This window comes from Maniola jurtina, chromosome W (assembly GCF_905333055.1).
Source record: "Maniola jurtina chromosome W, ilManJurt1.1, whole genome shotgun sequence".
NCBI classification, from domain to species: domain Eukaryota; kingdom Metazoa; phylum Arthropoda; class Insecta; order Lepidoptera; family Nymphalidae; genus Maniola; species Maniola jurtina.
In genome coordinates, this window is record NC_060057.1 from 4680250 (window position 1) to 4702897 (window position 22648).

The 22648-nt window shown below is 40.8% G+C and overlaps 2 protein-coding genes across 2 annotated transcripts; both read right to left on the bottom strand.

Annotated features, from left to right (window-relative positions):
• Nucleotides 1-983: 983 nt before the first annotated feature.
• Nucleotides 984-21388, bottom strand: LOC123879871. Its single transcript, XM_045927758.1, has 3 exons — nt 21378-21388; nt 14288-14294; nt 984-2234 (listed from the first exon to the last, which is right to left on the bottom strand). Exon 3 carries the CDS (start codon nt 2141-2143, stop codon nt 1382-1384), a length of 762 nt encoding a protein of 253 aa, XP_045783714.1. The 5' UTR covers nt 2144-2234; nt 14288-14294; nt 21378-21388; the 3' UTR covers nt 984-1381.
• Nucleotides 2546-5325, bottom strand: LOC123879827 (glutathione S-transferase 1-like). The gene is made up of 3 exons (XM_045927721.1): nt 5179-5325; nt 3470-3703; nt 2546-2557 (listed from the first exon to the last, which is right to left on the bottom strand). Exons 1-3 carry the CDS (start codon nt 5317-5319, stop codon nt 2546-2548), a joined length of 387 nt encoding a protein of 128 aa, XP_045783677.1. The 5' UTR covers nt 5320-5325.
• Nucleotides 21389-22648: the final 1260 nt, after the last annotated feature.

Below are 22648 nucleotides of genomic sequence, written 5' to 3' on the forward strand. Positions count from 1 at the left end.
TGTCTTTGCGGTTTTGAATTGTCTTGGTAGAGTTTTTCAGGCTGGTTATCCAAGTTTTATGAGATTTAAGTTCTTTATATGCTTTTTTCATGCTACCAGTCCGTAATAAGTGTTTTTCTATTATCTTGTGTCTATGCTCTCCATAATCCATTTTTAAATATTTGCTGGAGAGTTTGTATAAAGCACTTAACTCGTTTTTCATAGCTCTTGTTTTTGGCTTTGTCTTTTGTAGCTCATATTTCCTTTTGAGTAAATTTATGGTGCGGTCTTGTATAATTTCATTTTTAAGTTGGCTAGATGGTATGTGTGCATATGTCTGGCTTGAGGTTATCGCATGGATTATTTTTTCGTAAAATACTTGAATCGAATCTTCCTGACAGGCCATCAACATGTCAATGTCGTTATTAAGATGTTCTTTATATCTAGATATTTCTTCTTCTCGTAGTAGTAAGCTCTTTGGTACATTACTAAAACTTCTTCTAGATTTCTTAGGTATTTGGAAACTTAGAGTCGCTCTGACTAGTCTATGGTCTGAAGAAAATAACAGGTTGATTATTTCAATGTTGCTAATACTATTCTTTATATTTGATAAAATAAAATCTATTTCATTTTTCGTAGAGTCATCAGGCGATCTCCAAGTCCATTTTTGTTTGTCTTTTTTCTTGAAAAATGTGTTCAGAATAGGGAGGTTGTTTTCGTAGGCAAAATCTATTAACATTTCTCCTCTATTGTTTCTGGTACCGTATCCATATTTATTCATAATTAGTTTTTCGCCAGGCCTTGCTCTACCTATTTTCGCGTTAAAGTCGCCTATGACCATTACATTTTTTTCGGAGATAGAGAGGGCTGTATTTATAGTTTCATAGAACTCTACGATGTCTTCATCACAAGCAGCCTCTGTTGGGGCGTATACTTGTATGATTGAAAGTTTTAATTTGTCAAATGAAAGGTTCAAGATCGCCACTCTTTCTGATAATCCATTGAAGCTTGTGATATACTTTTTAAGGTATTTCTTTACAATAAAGCCGACTCCATGTAAGCCAGGTGTGTTGCCTATGTAGTATAATATAAAATTTTCATATTCTTCTATTGTATTTCCTAGGCGTTTAACTTCGGAAAGTCCTATCACGTCGAATTTTATTTTCTTTAAAGCTGTGTCCAGCTCTATCAGGCGTTCATATGAAGAGAGACTGCGAACGTTGTAGGTAGCAATGTAGAGAGTATTGGTTTCCGGTTTTGGTTCATTTCCGGTAAATAATTCTTCTGGAGGGTTTCGGTCTGCAACTCCCTCGGGGACCAGCCGGCTTGGGAGTGAATTTATTATGTTATAATCTTCTGTGTTTGACGTTGTTTCGGAAGTCTGGAGGGGGCCTCGTAATTCTCATGCAATTTCGGGTCGTGTCATATAAGATTTTATAGAAGTATTTGCTCTATATTTCTTGTGAGATTGGCGCTGTGAGGGCTGTTGTGGGTAAGTTGACACGTTTGGGGTTGTTTCAGCGTATATCGGTGATTCCGAGAGCTGTCGTTTGTTATGCGTGGTCTCTTTTTTATCCTTCACGATGAGCTTGTCATACTTCAAATAGGCTATGTTACCTTTCTCTATTTCAAATTTCTGTTTATTTTTTAGTTCTCTCCTTATTTCTAAAACTTTTTTTGGAAATTCCTCCTGGATATAAATTTTACTTCCTTGGAGGGATTTTTTATGTTTTAGTATTTGTATTTTTTTGCCCATTGTGGTTAGGGACACCGAGACAGGTCGTGGTTTGTTTTCTATATTTCCAAACCTTTTAACTGATTGTATTTCTAGAACTTCTGTCTTTATTTTGATTTTATTATTTAAAATGTCCAATATTTTTTCTTCAAGTTGGAAGTATGATCTTTCGCTTTCTTCAACACCAAAAAACACCAAGTTTCTTTGAACGTTTTGTTTCTCTATAGCGCTCAGTCTTTTGTCCTGGTTTTCTAATTCCGACCGTATATTTTCCATCTCTTTATTTAGACCTTCGAATTTTTTATTCATGTGAGTGGTAATTTGTGATGTTATTTTATCCTCTGAGCTCGCAATGCGCGACTCGATCGCATTTAGTTTTTGACTAAACTCATTTTTCATTTCTCTAAATAGTTGGTTTAGTTCATCCATTTTGCTCGAAAGTTTTTGAGAAGTTTACGTAATCAAAGTTTGTTTAATTTTACACTTCGCGCCCTCTGTTGGTAATAGCGGAATAAATGATCTATACCAAAATACTTCTTGTCTTTCGGGGCAGCACGTAGTTTACACCTTACTCGCTAGATGGCGTTTGACATCCAAAGTAAGTTGTTATTTTGAAATGACTTGCAGATTTGACTGTTGAGATCATTTGAAATTTTAAATTTAATACAATTTCATCAAATTGCAATATCAGGCTGACCTTGTGCTTCCGCCACTTTCTGGCGAACATCCGAAGTGTTGTGGGGTTACAGATATCCTTCTAGGTGTAAAAACTTTCAAAATAATCACTCATGAGTTGTCCGAATATATTTTGCGATATTTGTAGGTTTCCGTTCAATACTGGCACTGTCCACAATATATGTTAGGAGTTAGCCTGAAAACTTCACTTTTTACTACTTTTCACAATGAATTACGTAGTCGAAACATTTTTACTAAAATGATAAACGCGGAGCTAATGTTTACAATGTAAGAGGCGCCCTCTCTCTTCTTTCAATCAATAACGTGATCTATTTCGTAGCAATATTAAAAGAAAACACACAGGGTACTTACGTAACACGTAGAACCAAAACACGAAAATGAACATAAAAACCTGTTCCCTTTTGATATTCTTTATGTGAGCGTTTTCTTCTAGCAGTTCTTTATCCCACTTCTGATTTTAGGAACCAGAAGCGGAAAAAAATAAAAAAATAATTCAAAACAATCGAACCTTATTTTTATTCCACAAAGGAATTACCAAAAACAAAGAAAAAGGATCAGTCTAACCTCATTTTATAAAGCACACGAAATAATCACAATTCTACATAAAATCAATTACAAAAATAAAGCAAAAACAGATAAATATAGCTCACGTGACCCGATATGCCTTAAAACACTTTCAGATTGCACTTTTCACGTATTGCACTGTCGAACGCCACGCCGTCAATGCGCGTGCGGCAGAAATTAACCGGCTTTTATAGACTACCGACTTATTTTTCGAATGTAGAGTCAGTGGTTTGTCTATTAATATGTACACCCCACTTGGTATAGGTAGTTTTATCTTACTTTGAAATCTGAGACAAATAATTTTTTTTTTCGGTGATGTAACAACAAATTCACGGTTTTCGGATTTATTCCTTTACCTGTGCTATAAGACCTACCTACCTTTCATGATTCTAGGTCAACGAGAAGTATATATAAGTTTTCTTGACAGACACGACGGACAGACAGACAACAAAGTGATCTTATAAGGGTTCCATTTTTCCTTTTCAGGTACGGAACCCCAAAAACGTCTGGTGGAACAAGTATACTCACAAAGTAGTCACTGAACCTCTGGTACAGCGTGCCGATATCGAAGTACAGCCGCTGGTCGACCAGCGCGCGCGCCTTGGGCTCCTCGGGGTACAGAGCAGTGCCCTTGCCGTATTTGTTGACGAGGTAGGTGATGATAGCACGCGACTCGTAGATGGGGTAGCCGTCGTCCACTAGCGTTGGGACTGTGTGTTGAGGGTTGATCTGGGGAGAAATGAAAATCACACTAATATTATAAAGACGAAAGTTTGTGCGCATGTATGTATGTCTGCGTGTATGTTTGTTACTACTTCACGCAAAAACTAAGTACTAGGTAGACGGATTTGGCTGAAAGGAATGGAGATAGATAATATCCTGGATTAGCACATAGGGTACTTTTTATCCTGGAAAATCAAAGAGTTCCCACGGGATTTTTACAGACCTATTAATACCTGCCTAAAACATCAATGATTCTATCGAACACGATTCCAGTCAAATTAATCTAAGTACACACACCTACTAAGAATAATCAACATAAGAACCAAGAAGAATAAAATCAGTAGATATCTACATTCTAGTCTACAAATACTAGACCATAATAGAACTAATAGAGATACGTGTGACCTGCAAGCCCTGCCCTAAAGCACCCGTGGGCCGTGGCAAGTAATTTTGATCAACATCGTGATTGGAATGTTTGGCGGACCAAACGGGTTCTATAAAATACAGCTATGGTAGGTAACCCACCTGACTAACATGTACACGAAGCCCACAAATAACTAATAGCAAAATAGAGAGAGAGATAAATTTGTAGGTAGGTACCTACCAGCGATTAGGAACAGATCTCGTTAAAACTTTTTATTATCATCATCATCTTAACCCCTTTAGATCAATGTATGCTTAACACTTTGCCGGTCCAATATTGAGAACGAGTCTATCGAAAAGGTTTTATTCCATAGTCCACCACGCTGGCCAAGTGCGGATTGGCCAGCGTGACTTTACACCGTTGATTTTGTACAATGGAAACAGACTCTACACTGTTCCCCTTTGAGGTCATCGAACCACTGCTATTACAGCACTCATGCGATGTGTGACCTTCACACGCTAGTCTTACTAATTTGAACATTATTCTGTAAGGAACAGAGATGATTATCGCGTGTCTTGTTCAATAAGGTTTTTGGAACGGAATTGCTGGGTTATATTTAGGTACCTACCAATCGCATAATTGCCAGAAAAATACATATTGCAAGTAGGTAGGCTCACCAAAAAAGTGATTTTCGGGATTTTCTAGATTGGTATCAAGAGACAGCCGACATCTTTTATTTCACGAGCTGTGGCAATTAATTAAATTATTTTTAGGGTTCCTCTTTCGTAGTGAAACAAGGAAACTATAATTTCGTCCAAACGGTTTTCGCTTCTTTGACTTTAGGTGCATTCGTTACAAAAAAAAATTATGACCTTTTTAAAAACCAAATAATAACACAAAACTGTTAAACTGTAAGAAATGCGATGGGCAGGACATATTGTTGATATGATGAATAGACGAAACCCTGAGAAAAGTTGTTGGAGAGCAGTGATGTACCTAATTAGAGGACAAATCTAAAGGCCGAGGAAGACCTAGCCTCTAGAGGTTGGTAAAATTGGAATGTCGACGACATATTGGATGGGAACTCGCCCGACGCCTTGCGGTTCGGTAAACCTACCTTGAGGTATTCCGGTTTGAGGTGTTCCCCGTGGTGCAGGTCCACCAGCTTGAGGTTGAGGTTGAGGTTAAGCGCGCGCGCCGTCAGCAGCACCGCCCTGCACGGCGCCGAGCCGGGCACGTAGTATAGGTCCACGGGCATTGCTGCGGAAGAGAAGAAAATATTCATCATCTTGATCAATTCATCGCCGGCTTATTTACTGCGCAGGAGTCTCCTCTCAGAATGAGGAGGATTTAGTCATAGGAGCCATAGTCTGCCATAGTGGTTCAGTGCGGATTGGGAACCGGGCAAGTAGTATAAATCCAAGAGCATTGTGCTGCGGAAGAATAAAGAAAATACTCTCTTCATCATCTGGATCAACCCATCGCCAGCACATTATGTCTACTCTCAGAATGAGAAGGGTTTAGTTTAAGCCATAATCTGCCAAGTTGGCCCAGTGCGGATCGGCAGACTTGGCACACATTTGGGAATATTATGGAGAACTCTTAGGCGTGCAGGTTTCCTCACGATGTTTTCTTCACCGTTAAAGCAAGTGATATACCTAATTGCTTAAAATTTCTACTCAGGTCTTAAAACGCACCTAACTCCAAAAATTAGAGGTGCGTTCCTAAGATCGGACTCCAAAGCTACCGAATACAAGCTGTTCAGTTTGTAAACATATCTATTAAAACTACACGAAGTAAAAGTGGTAAAGAGTTTTATAATAACCAACTAGTGTTTTGCTCGGTGCGCGAGCTGCTAAAGCAGCTCACGTGACGTGGTAAGGTCAACTTTATTATATAAAACCAAATTGATTTATTAAGATACATAATTCACCCCGAAAACCCCCATAAAATGACAGGCATTTCTATTTTTTGTAGAAAATGTAAGTCCGCCATCTTGGATTTGAAAATAAATGTCATTATCAAAATCAGCACCCTGGAAAACCCTGAAAACGATATCCATATTATTTTTTTGTAAATTAGGATAATAATTTAGTAGGGTGCGTGGGTGCGCGGACCACTAAAGTGGTCCGCGAGCATGCAGAGTTTGTTTCACCGAGTAGACCTTCGGACCCTGATCATCTTTTACCACGAAACCACTCTTCCATCTTTTATAGCCTCCGAGATAGACACCGACGAAATTTGTACGGCGGCCATCTTGTTTTTCCAAAATTTTCCACTTTTTCTATTAATCGTTTGGTACTTTCTTCAAAGATTGTGAGTTTCAGCGAAATCGGTTGGAAAACAAAAGTGTTGCAAAAATCACGTCAATCGCCATCTTGTTTTTCTGAATTGTCATAATTTTTCCCTATGCATATCGCGCGTCCGAACATATCTCCTATACATCAATGTATCGTTTTCCGTCTCTTTCTAGGAGAATGAGACATTCATAATCGCCATACAAAATGTATGGAAAAATAAATTCCGCCATTTTGAATTTTTTTTCTATTCATCGAGTAGACCTTCGGATCCTGATCATCTTCTTCCAAGAAACCATACTTCCATCTTTTATACCCTCCGAGCTGGAGACCGGCGAAATTTGTATGGTGGCCATCTTTTCTTCGCCATTTTGAATTTTTTTTCAGCTTTTTGGCAATTGGATAACGTCATGAATGACATTTGCTCGAGCACCCCCACCTATCTTCGATACCTTAAGCGGGCCCTCCTCCCGTCTCCGAAACCCTCAATCATCAGCTCTCTCCATAATTTTGGCTTACTAAGTTTTTGTTTTCTATACGACACCATCAGTGAAAAAAAAATTTTTCATACAAAATTTTACAGGAGTTTCTTAGTTGAAAATCTCGAAAATCTCCCCAAAAGTGGCAACACCGGTTGCATATCTCCATACTGCCAGCCGAGATACACAATCGATTCATACATATTGACTTTCCAAAATGTTGCCAACTGCCTCAAAAACGTGATCAAAATTTCGAAAAATTAAAAAAATACAAAATGGCCGCCAACTCGTTTCACAGAAAGATTTTACATGGTTTCATAATTTTCCTATTAACTACAGGATATACCGCTCCCGATGACGTTTCAATCTCTCATCTCGCTCGCACCCAGGCGAACCGATCGCCCCTAAAAAAGACCATGTCGAAAATCACTTTTTCTTTGATAAATTCCAGTGTTGCCAGTCTCTGGTAACAAAAATACCGAAATGTCATTTGTACAAGTAAAACACATAATCGCTCATACTGGGATTTTGCGAAAAGTGCGTATTTCGATTTTTTACAGTTTCCCGAAAATCTCGAAATTTCCCGAAAAATGGGGTAATTTTTTTCGTTCAATCTATACCTCAAGCCTATACGTATAATCGCTTCATAGAAACCGAATCGCTCCGATGTTGCCAACTTTGAGATATTTAACTTTTAAAATTGCGTTTTTTCGTACCTAGAACAAAACGGCCGCCATGACAGCCGCCATCTTGAAATTTTAAAAATCACTCCCGTTCTGTCAAAATTCAGGATCATTGCAAGCAAAACAAGAAAAAATTTATTATTATCGATTTCCCGTTTCGGATCTGTGGCACCGCGGTTCGGGGTCGAAAAATCAAAATTTTGAAAACGCTACGGTTCGGCCGCCATCTTGTTTTTCCAATTTTATCCACATTTTCTGTTAATCATTTACTACTTTCTTCAAAGTTTGTAAAATTCAACGAAATCGGTTGAAAAACAACGGAGCAGCAAAAATCACATCGGCCGCCATCTTGTTTTTCTGAAATGTCATAATTTTTCCCCAGAGGGTTCCCGAAACCAAACACAACTCCCCCACATCATTATATCATTTTCCGTCTCCTTCTAGGAGAACAATTATGTCAATGAGTGAGTCAGTCAGTGAGTGGTAATCGAGCTATATATAGTATAATAACTAGTGTTTTGCTCGGTGCGCGAGCTGCTAAAGCAGCTCGCGTGACGTGGTTATGTTGACTTTATTATATTTAACCAAATTTATTTATTAAGATATACAATTCACCACAAAAACACATAAAACCCACACCCATATCAATTTTTTCTTAAAAAGTGCATGTCCACCAGCTTGGATCTAAACATGAATGTCATTATCAAAATCAGCACCCTGGAAAACTCTGAAAACGACATCCATATTATTTTTTGTAGATTAGGATAATAAATTATTAGGGTGCGTGGGTGCGCGGACCACTAAAGTGGTCCGCGAGCATGCAGTGTTTGTTCCACCGAGTAGACCTTCGGACCCTGATCATCTTTTGCCAAGAAACCACTCTTCCATCTTTTATAGCCTCCGAGATAGACACCGACGAAATTTGTACGGCGGCCATTTTGTTTTTCCAATATTTTCCACTTTTTCTATTAATCGTTTACTACATTCTTCAAAGATTGCGAGTTTCAACGAAATCGGTTGGAAAATAAAAGAGTTGCAAAAATCATATCGGCCGCCATCTTGTTTTTCTGAAATGTCTTAATTTTCCCCTACTCATATTGCGCATCCAAACATATCTCCCATACATCAATGTATCGTCTTCTGACTCTTTCTAGGAGAAATGAGACATTCAATATTCGCCATACATTTTCTATAGGAAAAAAAAATTCGCCATTTTGAATTTTTTTTCTATTCATCGAGTAGACCTTCGGACCCTGATCATCTCTTGCCAAGAAACCACACTTCCATCTTTTATACCCTCCGAGCTGGACACCGGTGAAATTTGTATGGCGGCCATCTTTTCTTCGCCATTTTGAATTTTTTTTCAGCTTTTTGGCAATTGGATGACGTCATGAATGACATTTGCTCGAGCACCCCCCACCTATCTTCAATACCTTAAGCGGGCCCTCCACCCGTCTCCGAAACCCTCAATCATCAGCTCTCTCCATAATTTTGGCTTACTAAGTTTTTGTTCTCTATACGACACCATCAGTGAAAAAAAAATTTTTCATACAAAATTTTACAGGAGTTTCTTAGTCTCGAATCTCGAAAATCTCCCCAAAAGTGGCAACACCGGTTGCATATCTCCATACTGCCAGCCGAGATACACAATCGATTCATACATATTGACTTTCCAAAATGTTGCCAACTGCCTCAAAAACGTGATCAAAATTTCGAAAAATTCAAAAAATTACAAAATGGCCGCCAACTCGTTTTGCAGAAATAAATTACATCGTTGTACAACTTTCCCATTAACTACAGGATATACCGCTCCCGATGACGTTTCAATCTCTCATCTCGCTCGCACCCACGCGAAATGATCGCCCCTGAAAAAAGACAATGTCGAAAATCACTTTTGCTTCGATAAATTCCAGGGTTGCCAGTCCTCGGCGACGAAAATACCTAAATGTCATTTGCACGAGCATAACACGTAATCGCTCATACTCGAATTTTGCTAAAAGTGCGTATTTCGATTTTTTACAATTTCCCGAAAATCATGAAATTTCCCCAAAAAATGGGGTAATTTTTTTCCTTCAATCTATACCTCGAGTCTATACGTACAATCGCTTCATAGAAGCCGAATCGCTCCGATGTTGCCAACTTTGAGATATTTAACTTTTAAAATTGCGTTTTTTCGTACCTCTAACATAATGGCCGCCACGACAGCCGCCATCTTGAATTTTTAAAAACCACTCCCGTTCCGTCAAAATTCAGGATAATCGTAGACGAAACCAGAAAAAAATTATTAGTTTCAATTTCCCGTTTCGGATCTGTGGCGCCGCGGTTCGAGGTCGAAAAATCAAAAATTTTAAAACGCTACGGCTCGGCCGCCATTTTGTTTTTCCAATTTTTTCTACATTTTCTGTTAACCATTTACTACATTCTTTAATAGTTGCAAGTTTGAACGGAGTCCCTTAAAAAACAAAGGAGCTGCAAAAATCACGTCGGCCGCCATCTTGTTTTTCTGAAATGTCATAATTTTTCCCTACTCATCTCCCCCACCCGAACACATCTCCCTTACATCACTATATCATTTTCCGTCTCTTTCTAGGAGAACAATTATGTCAATGAGTCAGTCAGTGGTAATCGAGCTATATATAGTATAACTAGTGTTTCGCTCGGTGCGCGAGCTGCTAAAGCAGCTCGCGTGACGTGGTTCGGTTGAATTTATTTATTAAGATGCACAATTCACCCCGAAAAACCCGTAAAACGACACCCATATCGATTTTTTCTTAAAAAATGCATGTCTGCCATCTTGGATTTCAAAATAAATGTCGTTATCAAAATCAGCACCCTGGAAAACTCTGAAAACGACATCCATATCATTTTTTGTAAAAACGGGGTAGTTGAGGTTAATAAAGTAGGGTGCGTGGGTGCGCGGACCACTAAAGTGGTCCGTGAGCATGCAGAGTTTGTTCCACCGAGTAGACCTTCGGACCCTGATCATCTTTTGCCAAGAAACCACTCTTCCATCTTTTATAGCCTCCGAGATAGACACCGACAAAATTTGTACGGCGGCCATCTTGTTTTTCCAAAATTTTCCACTTTTTCTATTAATCGTTTCCTACATTCTTTAAAGATTGCGAGTTTCAACGAAATCGGTTGGAAAACAAAAGAGTTGCAAAAATCATATAGGCCGCCATCTTGTTTTTCTGAAATGTCATAATTTTTCCCTACTTGCCTCCCCCACCCGAACACATCTCCCCTACATTATTGTATCGTTTTCTGTCTCTTTCTAGGAGAATGAGACATTCGATATTCGCCATACAAAATGTATGGGAAAAGAAATTCCGCCATTTTGAATTTTTTTTCTATTCATCGAGTAGACCTTTGGATCCTGATCCTCTTTTTCCACGAAACCGCACCTCCATCTTTTATACCCTCCGAGCTGGACGCCGGCGAAATTTGTATGGCGGCCATCTTTTCTTCGCCATTTTGAATTTTTTTTCAGCTTTTTGGCAATTGGATGATGTCATGAATGACATTTGGTCGAGCACCCCCCACCTATCTTCAATACCTTGAGCGGACCCTTCACCCGTCTCCGACATCCTCGATCATCAGCTATTTCCAAATTTTTCCTCGATTTTTTTTTTGTTTTCTATACGAAACCATCAGTGAAAAAAAAAATTCATACAAAATTTTACAGGAGTTTTTGGGGAAAATCTCGAAAATCTCCCCAAATGTGGCAACACTGTTTACATATTTCGATACTGCTGGTTGAGTCACACAATCGATTGATACATGTCGACTTTCCAAAATGTTGCCAACTGCCTCAAAAACGTGATCAAAATTTCGGAAAATTTGAAGAAAATACAAAATGGCCGCCAACTCGTTTCACAGAAAGATTTTACACGGTTTCATAATTTTCCTATTAACTACAGGATATACCGCTCCCGATGACGTTTCAATCTTTCCTCTCGCTCGCACCCACGCGAAAGGGGATACCGTGAAAAAGACCATGCCAAAAATCACTTTTTCTTTGATAAATTCCAGTGTTGCCAGTCTTCGGTGACAAAAATACCCAAATGTCATTTGTACGAGCAAAACACGTAATCCCTCATACTCGGATTTTGCTAAAAGTGCGTATTTCGATTTTTTACAATTTCCCGAAAATCTTGAAATTTCCCCAAAAAATGGGGTAATTTTTTCCCACCGATCTATACCTCGAGTCTATACGTACAACCGCTTCATAGAAGCCGAATCGCTCCGATGTTGCCAACTTTGAGATATTTAACTTTTAAAATTGCGTTTTTTCGTACCTCGAACAAAACAGCCGCCATGACAGCCGCCATTTTGAATTTTTTAAAACCACTCCCATTCTGTGAAAATACAGGATAATCGTGGGCGAAACACGAAAAAATAGTTATCCTCGACTACCCCGTCTCGGATCTGTGGCGCCGCGGTTCGGGGTCGAAAAATCAAAATTTTCAAAACGCTGCGGCTGGGCCGCCATCTTGTTTTTCCAATTTTTTCTACATTTTCTATTGACCGCTTACTACTTTCTTTAAAGATTGCAAAACTCAACGAAATCGGTTGGAAAACAACGGAGCTGCAAAAATCACCTCGGCCGCCATCTTGTTTTTCTGAAATGTCATAATTTTTCCCCAGAGGGTTCCCCAAACCGAACACAATTCCCCTACATCATTATATCATTTTCCGTCTCTTTCTAGGAGAACAATTATGTCAATGAGTCAGTCAGTGAGTCAGTGGTAATCGAGCTATATATAGTATAACTAGTGTTTTGCTCGGTGCGCGAGCTGCTAAAGCAGCTCGCGTGACGTGGTTATGTTATTTTTTTTTTGTATTAAACCGAATTTATTTATTGAGATAGACAATCCACCCCGAAAAACCCATGAAACGACACCCATGTCAATTTATTCTTAAAAAGTGCATGTCCACCATCTTGGATCTAAAAATGAATGTGATTATCAAAATCAGCACCCTAGAAAACCCTGAAAACGACCTTCACATTACTATTTTTAAAAACAGAGTAGTTGAGGATAATAATTTAATAGGGTGCGTGGGTGCGCAGACCACTAAAGTGGTCCGTGAGCATGCAGAGATTGTTTCACAATTAGACCTTCAGATCCTGATCATCTTTTGCCAAGAAACCACTCTTCCATCTTTTGTAGCCTCCGAGATAGACAACGACGAAATTTGTACGGCGGCCATCTTGTTTATCCAAAATTTTCCACTTTTTTTATTAATCGCTTACTACTTTCTCCAAAGGTTGCGAGTTTCAACGAAATCGGTTGGAATACAAAAGAGTTGCAAAAATCACGTCGGTCGCCATCTTGTTTTTCTGAAATGTCATAATTTTTCCCTACTCGCCTCCCCCACCCGAACACATCTCCCCTACATTATCGTATCGTTTTCCGTCTCTTTCTAGGAGAATGAGACATTCAATATTCGCCATACAAAATGTATGGGAAAATAAATTCCGCCATTTTGAATTTTTTTTCTATTCATCGATTAGACCTTTGGATCCTGATCCTCTTTTGCCACGAAACCGCACCTCCATCTTTTATACCCTCCGAGCTGGACGCCGGCGAAATTTGTATGGCGGCCATCTTTTCTTCGCCATTTTGAATTTTTTTTCAGCTTTTTGGCAATTGGATGATGTCATGAATGACATTTGGTCGAGCACCCCCCACCTATCTTCAATACCTTGAGCGGACCCTTCACCCGTCTCCGACATCCTCGATCATCAGCTATTTCCAAATTTTTCCTCGATTTTTTTTTTGTTTTCTATACGAAACCATCAGTGAAAAAAAAAAATTTCATACAAAATTTTACAGGAGGAGTTTTTGGGGAAAATCTCGAAAATCCCCCCAAATGTGGCAACTATACAGCACCCTAGAAAACCCTGAAAACGACCTTCACATTACTATTTTTAAAAACAGAGTAGTTGAGGATAATAATTTAATAGGGTGCGTGGGTGCGCGGACCACTAAAGTGGTCCGCGAGCATGCAGAGTTTGTTCCACCGAGTAGACTTTCGGACCCTGATCATCTTTTGCCACGAAACCACTCTTCCATCTTTTATAGCCTCCGAGATAGACACCGACGAAATTTGTATGGCGGCCATCTTGTTTTTTCAAAATTTTCCACTTTTTCTATTAATCGTTTACTACATTCTTCAAAGATTGCGAGTTTCAACGAAATCGGTTGGAAAACAAAAGAGTTGCAAAAATCACGTCGGTCGCCATCTTGTTTTTCTGAAATGTCATAATTTTTCCCTACTCGCCTCCCCCACCCGAACACATCTTGTTTCGTCCGCGGTTCGCGGAGCTCCCCAGAAACCCCAAAATTCCTAATCAATCGCTGTATAGTGAGTAGGGCATGCAGGTACCTCGTGCAGTGCTCTTCGTTGCCGGCGAATATCGGGCCCGATTCTTCTTGCTTCTTGCTTGATGCACTTTAGTGTGTTTAGTGGGTGTGGTGGAATGTGGTATTGAACTCTAACCGAAATTAAATTAACAATTATGCCGAGAGAAGGCGGCGAGTCGCGGCCGCTCCAACCGAAAACCGATGAATGAATTTGACAGTGACACTGTCACCTGTCAGACGACAAACGACAGCTGGAGTTGCCGCTTAAAGAATAATTACCAAACATTCCCCCGCCCAAGCAGTCTTCAACTGCTTCCGAAAACCTTATAAAAACTAACAACTATTTAAACCTAAACCAAACCGAAAATAAACCTAATTAAAGCTAATCTAAGGGCAAACGAGACAACTTGGAGATTGCCCGTTTCAAAACTGTACCCTGCGCTACCCGTACATCTGCGAGCCTGACCACGCCGTCCTTCCCAGGATACAACGCTACTATCCGACCGCGGCGCCATTGAAGAGGTGGCGCATTGTCCTCTTTTAGTAAAACTAAATCCCCAACTTTAGGTGGGACAGCTGGGTCAGTCCACTTCAATCGCTGTTGTAGGGTGTGAAGATATTCCAAATGCCACCGATGCCAAATTCTTTGAGATAGTTGCTGTAGCAACTGAAAGCGAGATAATTTATACGTCTTTTCATCCTGAAAGGGGTACTCTGGAAGCGCTGTTAGCGGTTGTCCGATAAGAAAATGACCTGGGGTCAGAACCTCTAGGTCATTTGGGTCCGAAGACAGAGGGCACAAAGGCCGTGAGTTCAAGACTGCTTCGATTTTGCAGAAAACCGTACTAAGTTCCTCGAAGGTCAAAGTTGTTTCCCCAATAGTACGTTTTAAATGCGTCTTGGCCGACTTTACGGCCGCCTCAAATAAACCGCCCCACGACGGGCACGCGGGAGGGTCGAAGATCCAGGTTATACCGCGCCGAGCTAAATCATGACCGATTAGTGATCGATTTTGTTCCAAAAATTGGAAAACTTCCTTTAAATATCTGTCACTGCTCTTATAATTTGACCCACAATCTGACCTAATGATCGCTGGAAAACCGCGTCGCGAGGTCATGCGAGAGAGACAGGCGATGAAGGCCTCCGAAGACAAATCCGAAACTAATTCTAAATGGACGGACTTAGTGGCCAGGCATACAAATACGCACAAATAGGCCTTGGTGACCCTTGAATTCCGCAACTTATGAGACTTTACATAAAATGGACCTGCGAAGTCGGTTCCCACGCCTTGAAAGGGTCTAGCCGCTAAAACGCGGTCTTTAGGCAGATCTCCCATCAAGGGTTGGGTTGTGAGTCCCTTTAATTTGTAGCACGAAATGCATTTGAATGTGATTTTTCTTACCGCTCTTCTGGCCGAGAGAATCCAATAGTCCCGTTGTAATATGGCTAAAAGAGCGTTTGGGCCTACATGTGAATTTTTCAAATGCGAATCCGAAATTAACAGATCAATAAAATGTCCCGATTTAGGAAGCAACAATGGATGTCTGGCTTCATAAGGTAAGTCCGAATGTTGAAGGCGTCCTCCAACACGAAGGAGTCCGTCCGAGTCAATGAAGGGGTTGAGACGTCTCAAATGCCCCTTCAAGGTTTGGCCTTTCCGAACTTTCTCAATCTCTGCACCGAAACTATCCCTCTGCACTAGAGAGATCCACATTAGCAACGCGTCCTTCCTATCCCGTGTTGTTAAATAAGGCGTAGTATTCCGATTATTCTTCCAACGGCAATTAAAAATGAATCTCCGAATCCACGCGGTAACCGAAATAAGCCGATCTAAGGAGCTATAACGCTCCACGAGGAAACCGAAATCTGGGAGTGGTTCTGAATTTGTAGCAACCGAACACCGAATCCCAGGTAAATCCGCAGGTGATACCTGATTAGCCTTTGATGCAGGCCAAACCGATTCCGAATAAGTTAGCCATCGCGGACCCCACCACAATGGATGAGATACCAGACCCGAAGCTGTTAGGCCCCGTGAAGCACAGTCGGCAGGGTTCAATTCGCCCGGAATATGTCGCCACGTGATTGGTACTGTAGAATTTTGTATCTGTGAAACTCGATTAGCCTCAAATACTTGAAGAGTATGAGGTGAAGTTTTAAGCCAAGCTAAAACTATAGAACTATCAGTCCAACCGAATACCTCGTGAACATCGATGGTCCTTTGCAAACAAAGGCAAACATGATGCAGAAGCTTAAGTAGAAGCACGGCTCCGCACAACTCCAATTTAGGAATCGTCAGACGTGTTCTGATTGGGGCGACCTTACTTTTGGCCATTACTAAATGAACCGAAACATTATCTGTGTCATCCACGGCGCGTAAATATACAACAGCTGCGTAACCAGCCTCCGAGGCATCTGAAAAACCGTGCATAGTAATATTTTTTACCGCTGGTGGGAGCATACATCGCGAAATCCGAACATCTTTAATCCGAGCGAGGTCAATTTTAAAATGAATCCAATCTCGTTCTAAATCCCCAGTAATAGGTTCATCCCAAGAAAAACCCGAAAGCCACAGACGTTGCAAAAAACATTTAGCCCGAAATAAAACAGGGGTGATCCACCCGCTTGGATCATACATGCGAGCAATGGTCGACAGTATTTTCCGTTTAGTAACCGAATGTCCATGAGTTAAATCCGTCCGAAAAGAAAAAACATCCTCTACAGGATTGTATTGTACCCCCAAAACCGAAGTTAAACTTTGCATGTCTGGGTTATCAAACAGATGAGGCACCTGTTGATGATCGTCAGGCAAGTCCCGAAGTAAAACAGGATCGTTCGAGATCCATTTCCGTAATTCATATCCTCCTGATTGCATGAGCCGAATTAACTCTTGTTGCAGTTCAAGAGCTTCCGATTGTGAGCGGCATCCCGACAGAATATCATCGACATAAATGTCGTTCTCTAAAACCGAAGCCGCCCGAGGATACCGATCACGTTCCCGATCAGCCAACTCTAAAAGCGTCCGAATCGCAATGTAAGGACTAGATTTTAACCCGTATGTGTTGGTTCCAAGTTCATAGGTAAGAAGGGGCTCATCTGGAGACTCTCTCCAAAATATGAGCTGGTACCTTCTGTCCAATTTATCAATAAGCGTCTGCCGAAACATCATCCTAATATCCGTCACAAAGACAACTTGATGGCGTCTGAAGTTCATCAAAAGCTCCGAAATATCCCTTTGTAATTTAGGGCCCGAATGTAAACACTGGTTTAAAGAAACCCCCGAATTTGTGACGCAACTACCGTCAAAAACAACGCGTACTTTCGCATTTTCGTCCGAATCCTTAAAAACCGCATGATGTGGTATAACAAAATATTCTTGTCCGCCTTTAAAATCAAAATCCGAAACCGACATGTGACCGAGATCCAAATATTCACGCATAAAATTAATATACTTCTCTCGTAAGACCGAATTTTTCATAAGTTTCCGTTCCAAAGCCAAAAATCTTTTTTTCGCAATAGTTTTCGAGTCACCTAACAAGGGTCTGTTAGGTAAAAATGGCAACTTCGTGACAAACCGACCATTTTCCAACCGATACGTATTATCTTTATAAAACTGTTCACACTCTAGATCAAGTGGAGCAGACCGAGAGGATGTTTCTGGAGGTTCCTCAACCTTCCAGAATCTTTGAAGAGTGTCCGAAACCGAAATACCGACGACTTCCGAATCATCAATCAACTCAGATTGTTTAGTGAGTTCTACAGGACCAAGTAGAACATAACCGAAAATAGTGCTATAAGCCGTAAGACCGATAGAATTTAAAATTATTTTATCTCCTCCCATAAGAGATCCTAAAACATCCGAACCGAGCAGCAGTTCCACTGGCGATGACTGGTGGAAGTGGGGATCTGCTAAACTTAAGCCGGTGGCTAGGTCTTTCACCGAATCATCCAAGGTCACCGTAGGTAATTTTCCTATAACCTTTTGCATACACAAAACAGGAGTAGTAATTTTAGGAAATCTTTTATTTATCGGAGAAAATGTCACCGAAGACCGACCGATTATAGTTGAGGTTGTTTCAATACCTCCAACACCCATGATCCGTTCGCTGCACGGATCTAAACATATGCCCAACCTGCCCACTAAATCTGTACTAATTAAAGACCCCTGAGATCCACTGTCAAGTAAGGCTCTGGTCGAAACCCCCATTTCCGAATTTATTTCTGAATTAAAATAGACTTTGACTATAACAGTGGGTAAGAGTACAGTTAGTAAAGGGCAAGTGGGCGCCGAATCCTAGCGTCTGGTAGGTGAATAGAGGAGAGCACGATCGTCATCTCGCCTACCACTCTCATTCCGCTCGTCAGAACGCCCGTACCGAGGCTTATCACTACGATTTACATTAGGTGGGTCATCTCGCTGCTCCTCACGTCGTCGTGGAGGAGATGAGGTACGTTGAACGGGTGAAAGATCGCGAGGTGACTTGACCCTTCCGACGTTAGATTGCTGCCGAAAGCCCCCGCCCGTGCGAGGGGCTGACCGCTCGGCCGAGCTCCGATTATTATTATTATGTCGCTGTTGCACCCCCGACCGATTAAAACATAGCATCGGGTGATGCTTAGTGCTTCCACAGCTGCAATGAAGCTCCCGGCGGCAATCGCGGTAGCTGTGGTTCCCCAGACAGTGGAAACATAGACGTTCCTTGTCAACAAAATCTTTCCGTGCAAAAGGCGACATGGATTTAAACTCCGGACAAATTGTTAAGCTCGAATGTTTTGAATCCCCACAGCATATACACGGCTGCTTTACTTCAGCAGCGGCATAATGAACCGATCTGCGAGCGGGCTTCGCTTGCCTCGAATTATTATAGTCATACTGATTTGTTGATTCCAAATTCGCGCACTCGATTAAGCGGCATTCCGTTTCTAAAAATTCAACTAAGTCCGAATATTTAGGTATGGTATCCGATTCGCAACCAAATTTTTGTTCAAAACGAGATTTAAGTGACGCTGGTAATTTTGATAGACATATGTGTAAAAGTATAAACGACCATTCCGAAACAGGAAAACCGAGACGCTCTAATTGATTAACCGCCATAATCAGTGGATTTAAAAATTGTGACCGAAGACCGCTAAGCCGACCCGAAATAGTAGGTAATTTTAAAATTTGGTCAACGTGTACGTCACCTAAACGCCGAGTGTTCTGATACCGTTTCATTAAAAGATCACGGGCAATACTATATCCTTCATCCGCAATCTTGAGGTGTTGGACCAATCCACGGGGTTCACCGGATAAACACGACATCAAGTATGCCAGTTTCTGTGCCGGTGACAAATCTGAACGTTTATCGACCAGACTATCAAATAGATTGTTAAACCCCACCCATTGGTCCATCTCCCCAGCAAAGGACGGAAGCCGAAGGGCTGGCAAACGTGACAGCAGCGCGTCCAGATCGGCGACCTCCGATCTAGCATTTACCGTAGAACTGCTAGAATTCGCAGGAGCCTCTTCTAACTTAATCGACATTAGTCTATCAAAAGCTTCTAAAGCACGTGCATAATCTGCGCGGGCTCCCAGAACTATTTCCCTCTCAGCTGGAACACCCTCATCCACCAACTCAAGGATGCGCTGATATGAGTTTTCCAAATTCATGAACTCCGAATTCACAGTCAGAAGTCGTACTGATAAGCGCCTTGAATGGTCAGGCCTATCTATAAGGTCCGCGCTGTCCAACAACCATTGTAGCTTAACCCTAAACTGGGACCAATTCGCTCTGACAGACATCTTTAATGCATAAAAGAATCCAAGAAAAACCGAAAATCCGTAAAATACCGAAATAATTAAAAAATTACCGAAATAATAAAATACCGAAATAATGAAATACGTAAAACACCGAAATAATTAAAACATAACCGAATTAATAAAATACCACATTCAAATCATTTACGATTTCCAAAAATCACCAAGAACCCATGTGTCGGCCTCAACAAAATCAGTACGTGAGTAGCCGCCTTACAATATAGGTACGTGAGGTGCCACCTTAACGTGTCTTCGTAACCAACCCGCGATAATTTTATTTTTACCGAGAGGTAGGTAGATAGAAAAACTTTTGAAACTCGTATTATAACCAAAAAATATCGTGTTTTAATCACGAAAAAGACCGAAAACCACGCTCTGCTACCAAATGTTTCGTCCGCGGTTCGCGGAGCTCCCCAGAAACCCCAAAATTCCTAATCAATCGCTGTATAGTGAGTAGGGCATGCAGGTACCTCGTGCAGTGCTCTTCGTTGCCGGCGAATATCGGGCCCGATTCTTCTTGCTTCTTGCTTGATGCACTTTAGTGTGTTTAGTGGGTGTGGTGGAATGTGGTATTGAACTCTAACCGAAATTAAATTAACAATTATGCCGAGAGAAGGCGGCGAGTCGCGGCCGCTCCAACCGAAAACCGATGAATGAATTTGACAGTGACACTGTCACCTGTCAGACGACAAACGACAGCTGGAGTTGCCGCTTAAAGAATAATTACCAAACACATCTCCCCTACATTATCGTATCGTTTTCCGTCTCTTTCTAGGAGAATGAGACATTCAATATTCGCCATACAAAATGTATGGGAAAAAAATTCCGCCATTTTGATTTTTTTTTTCTATTCATCGAGTAGACCTTCGGACCCTGATCATCTCTTGCCAAGAAACCACACTTCCATCTTTTATACCCTCCGAGCTGGACACCGGCGAAATTTGTATGGCGGCCATCTTTTCTTCGCCATTTTGAATTTTTTTTCAGCTTTTTGGCAATTGGATGACGTCATAAATGACATTTGGTCGAGCACCCCCCACCTATCTTCAATACCTTGAGCGGACCCTTCACCCGTCTCCGACATCCTCGATCATCAGCTATTTCCAAATTTTTCCTCGATTTTTTTTTTGTTTTCTATACGAAACCATCAGTGAAAAAAAATATTTTCATACAAAATTTTACAGGAGGAGTTTTTGGGGAGAATCTCGAAAATCTCCCCAAATGTGGCAACACTGTTTACATATTTCGATACTGCTGGTTGAGTCACACAATCGATTGATACATGTCGACTTTCCAAAATGTTGCCAACTGCCTCAAAAACGTGATCAAAATTTCGGAAAATTTGAAGAAAATACAAAATGGCCACCAACTCTTTTTGCAGAAGCAAATTAGGTAATTTTAAAAACTTTCCTATTAACTACAGGATATACCGCTCCCGATGACGTTTCAATCTCTCCTCTCGCTCGCACCCACGCGAAATGATCGTCCCTGAAAAAAGACCATGTCGAAAATCACTTTTTCTTTGATAAATTCCAGTGTTGCCAGTCTTCGGCGACAAAAATACCCAAATGTCATTTGTACGAGCAAAACACGTAATCGCTCATACTCGGATTTTGCTAAAAGTGCGTATTTCGATTTTTTATAATTTCCCGAAAATCTTGAAATTTCCCGAAAAATGGGGTAATTTTTTCCCACCGATCTATACCTCGAGTCCATACGTACAATCGCTTCATAGGAACTGAATCACTCCGATGTTGCCAACTTTGAGATATTTAACTTTTAAAATTGCGTTTTTTCGTACCTCGAACAAAACGGCCGCCATGACAGCCGCCATCTTGAATTTTGAAAAACCACTCTCGTTCTGTCAAAATACAGGATAGTCGGGGGCGAAACCAGAAAAAATAATTATCCACGACTACCCCGTTTGGGATCTGTGGCGCCGCGGTTCGGGGTCGAAAAATGAAAATTTTGAAAACGCTCCGGCTCGGCCGCCATCTTGTTTTCCCAATTTTTTCCCCATTTTCTGTTAACCGTTTACAACTTTCTTCAAAGTTTGCAAAACTCAACGAAATCGGTTGGAATACAAAAAAGCTGCAAAAATCACCTCGGCCGCCATCTTGTTTTTCTGAAATGTCATAATTTTTCCCCAGAGGGTTCCCGAAACCGAACACAACTCTCCTACATCACTATATCATTTTCCTTCTCTTTCTAGGAGAACAATTATGTCAATGAGTCAGTGAGTGAGTGAGTGGTAATCGAGCTATATATAGTATAACTAGCTTTTGCTCGGTGCGCGAGCTGCTAAAGCAGCTCGCGTGACGTGGTAAGGTTAACTTTATTACATAAAACCAAATTGATTTATTAAGATACATAATTCACCCCGAAAAACCCCATAAAATGACAGGCATTTCTATTTTTTGTAGAAAAAGTAAGTCCGCCATCTTGGATTTGAAAATAAATGTCATTATCAAGATCAGCACCCTGGAAAACCCTGAACACGACATCCATATTATTTTTTGTAGATTAGGATAATAATTTAGTAGGGTGCGTGGGTGCGCGGACCACTAAAGTGGTCCGCGAGCATGCAGAGTTTGTTTCATCGAGTAGACCTTCGGACCCTGATCATCTTTTGCCAAGAAACCACTCTTCCATCTTTTATAGCCTCCGAGATAGACACCGACGAAAATTGTACGGCGGCCATCTTGTTTTTCCAAAATTTTCCACTTTTTCTATTAATCGTTTACTACATTCTTCAAAGATTGCGAGTTTCAACGAAATCGGTTGGAAAACAAAAGAGTTGCAAAAATCATATAGGCCGCCATCTTGTTTTTCTGAAATGTCATAATTTTTCCCTACTCATATCGCGCTTCAAAACATATCTCCCCTACATTATCGTATCGTTTTCCGTCTCTTTCTAGGAGAATGAGACATTCAATATTCGCCATACAAAATGTATGGGAAAATAA

What these genes read in the sequence shown, in the direction of transcription:
- LOC123879871 (XM_045927758.1), bottom strand. Translation starts at nt 2,143, where the DNA reads ATGGATGAACTAAACCAACTATTTAGAGAAATGAAAAATGAGTTTAGT.
- LOC123879827 (XM_045927721.1), bottom strand. Translation starts at nt 5,319, where the DNA reads ATGCCCGTGGACCTATACTACGTGCCCGGCTCGGCGCCGTGCAGGGCG. An exon ending in TCAAACCGGAATACCTCAAG is followed by an intron (nt 3,704 to 5,178) that starts GTAGGTTTACCG and finishes ATTTCTCCCCAG; the next exon opens with ATCAACCCTCAACACACAGT.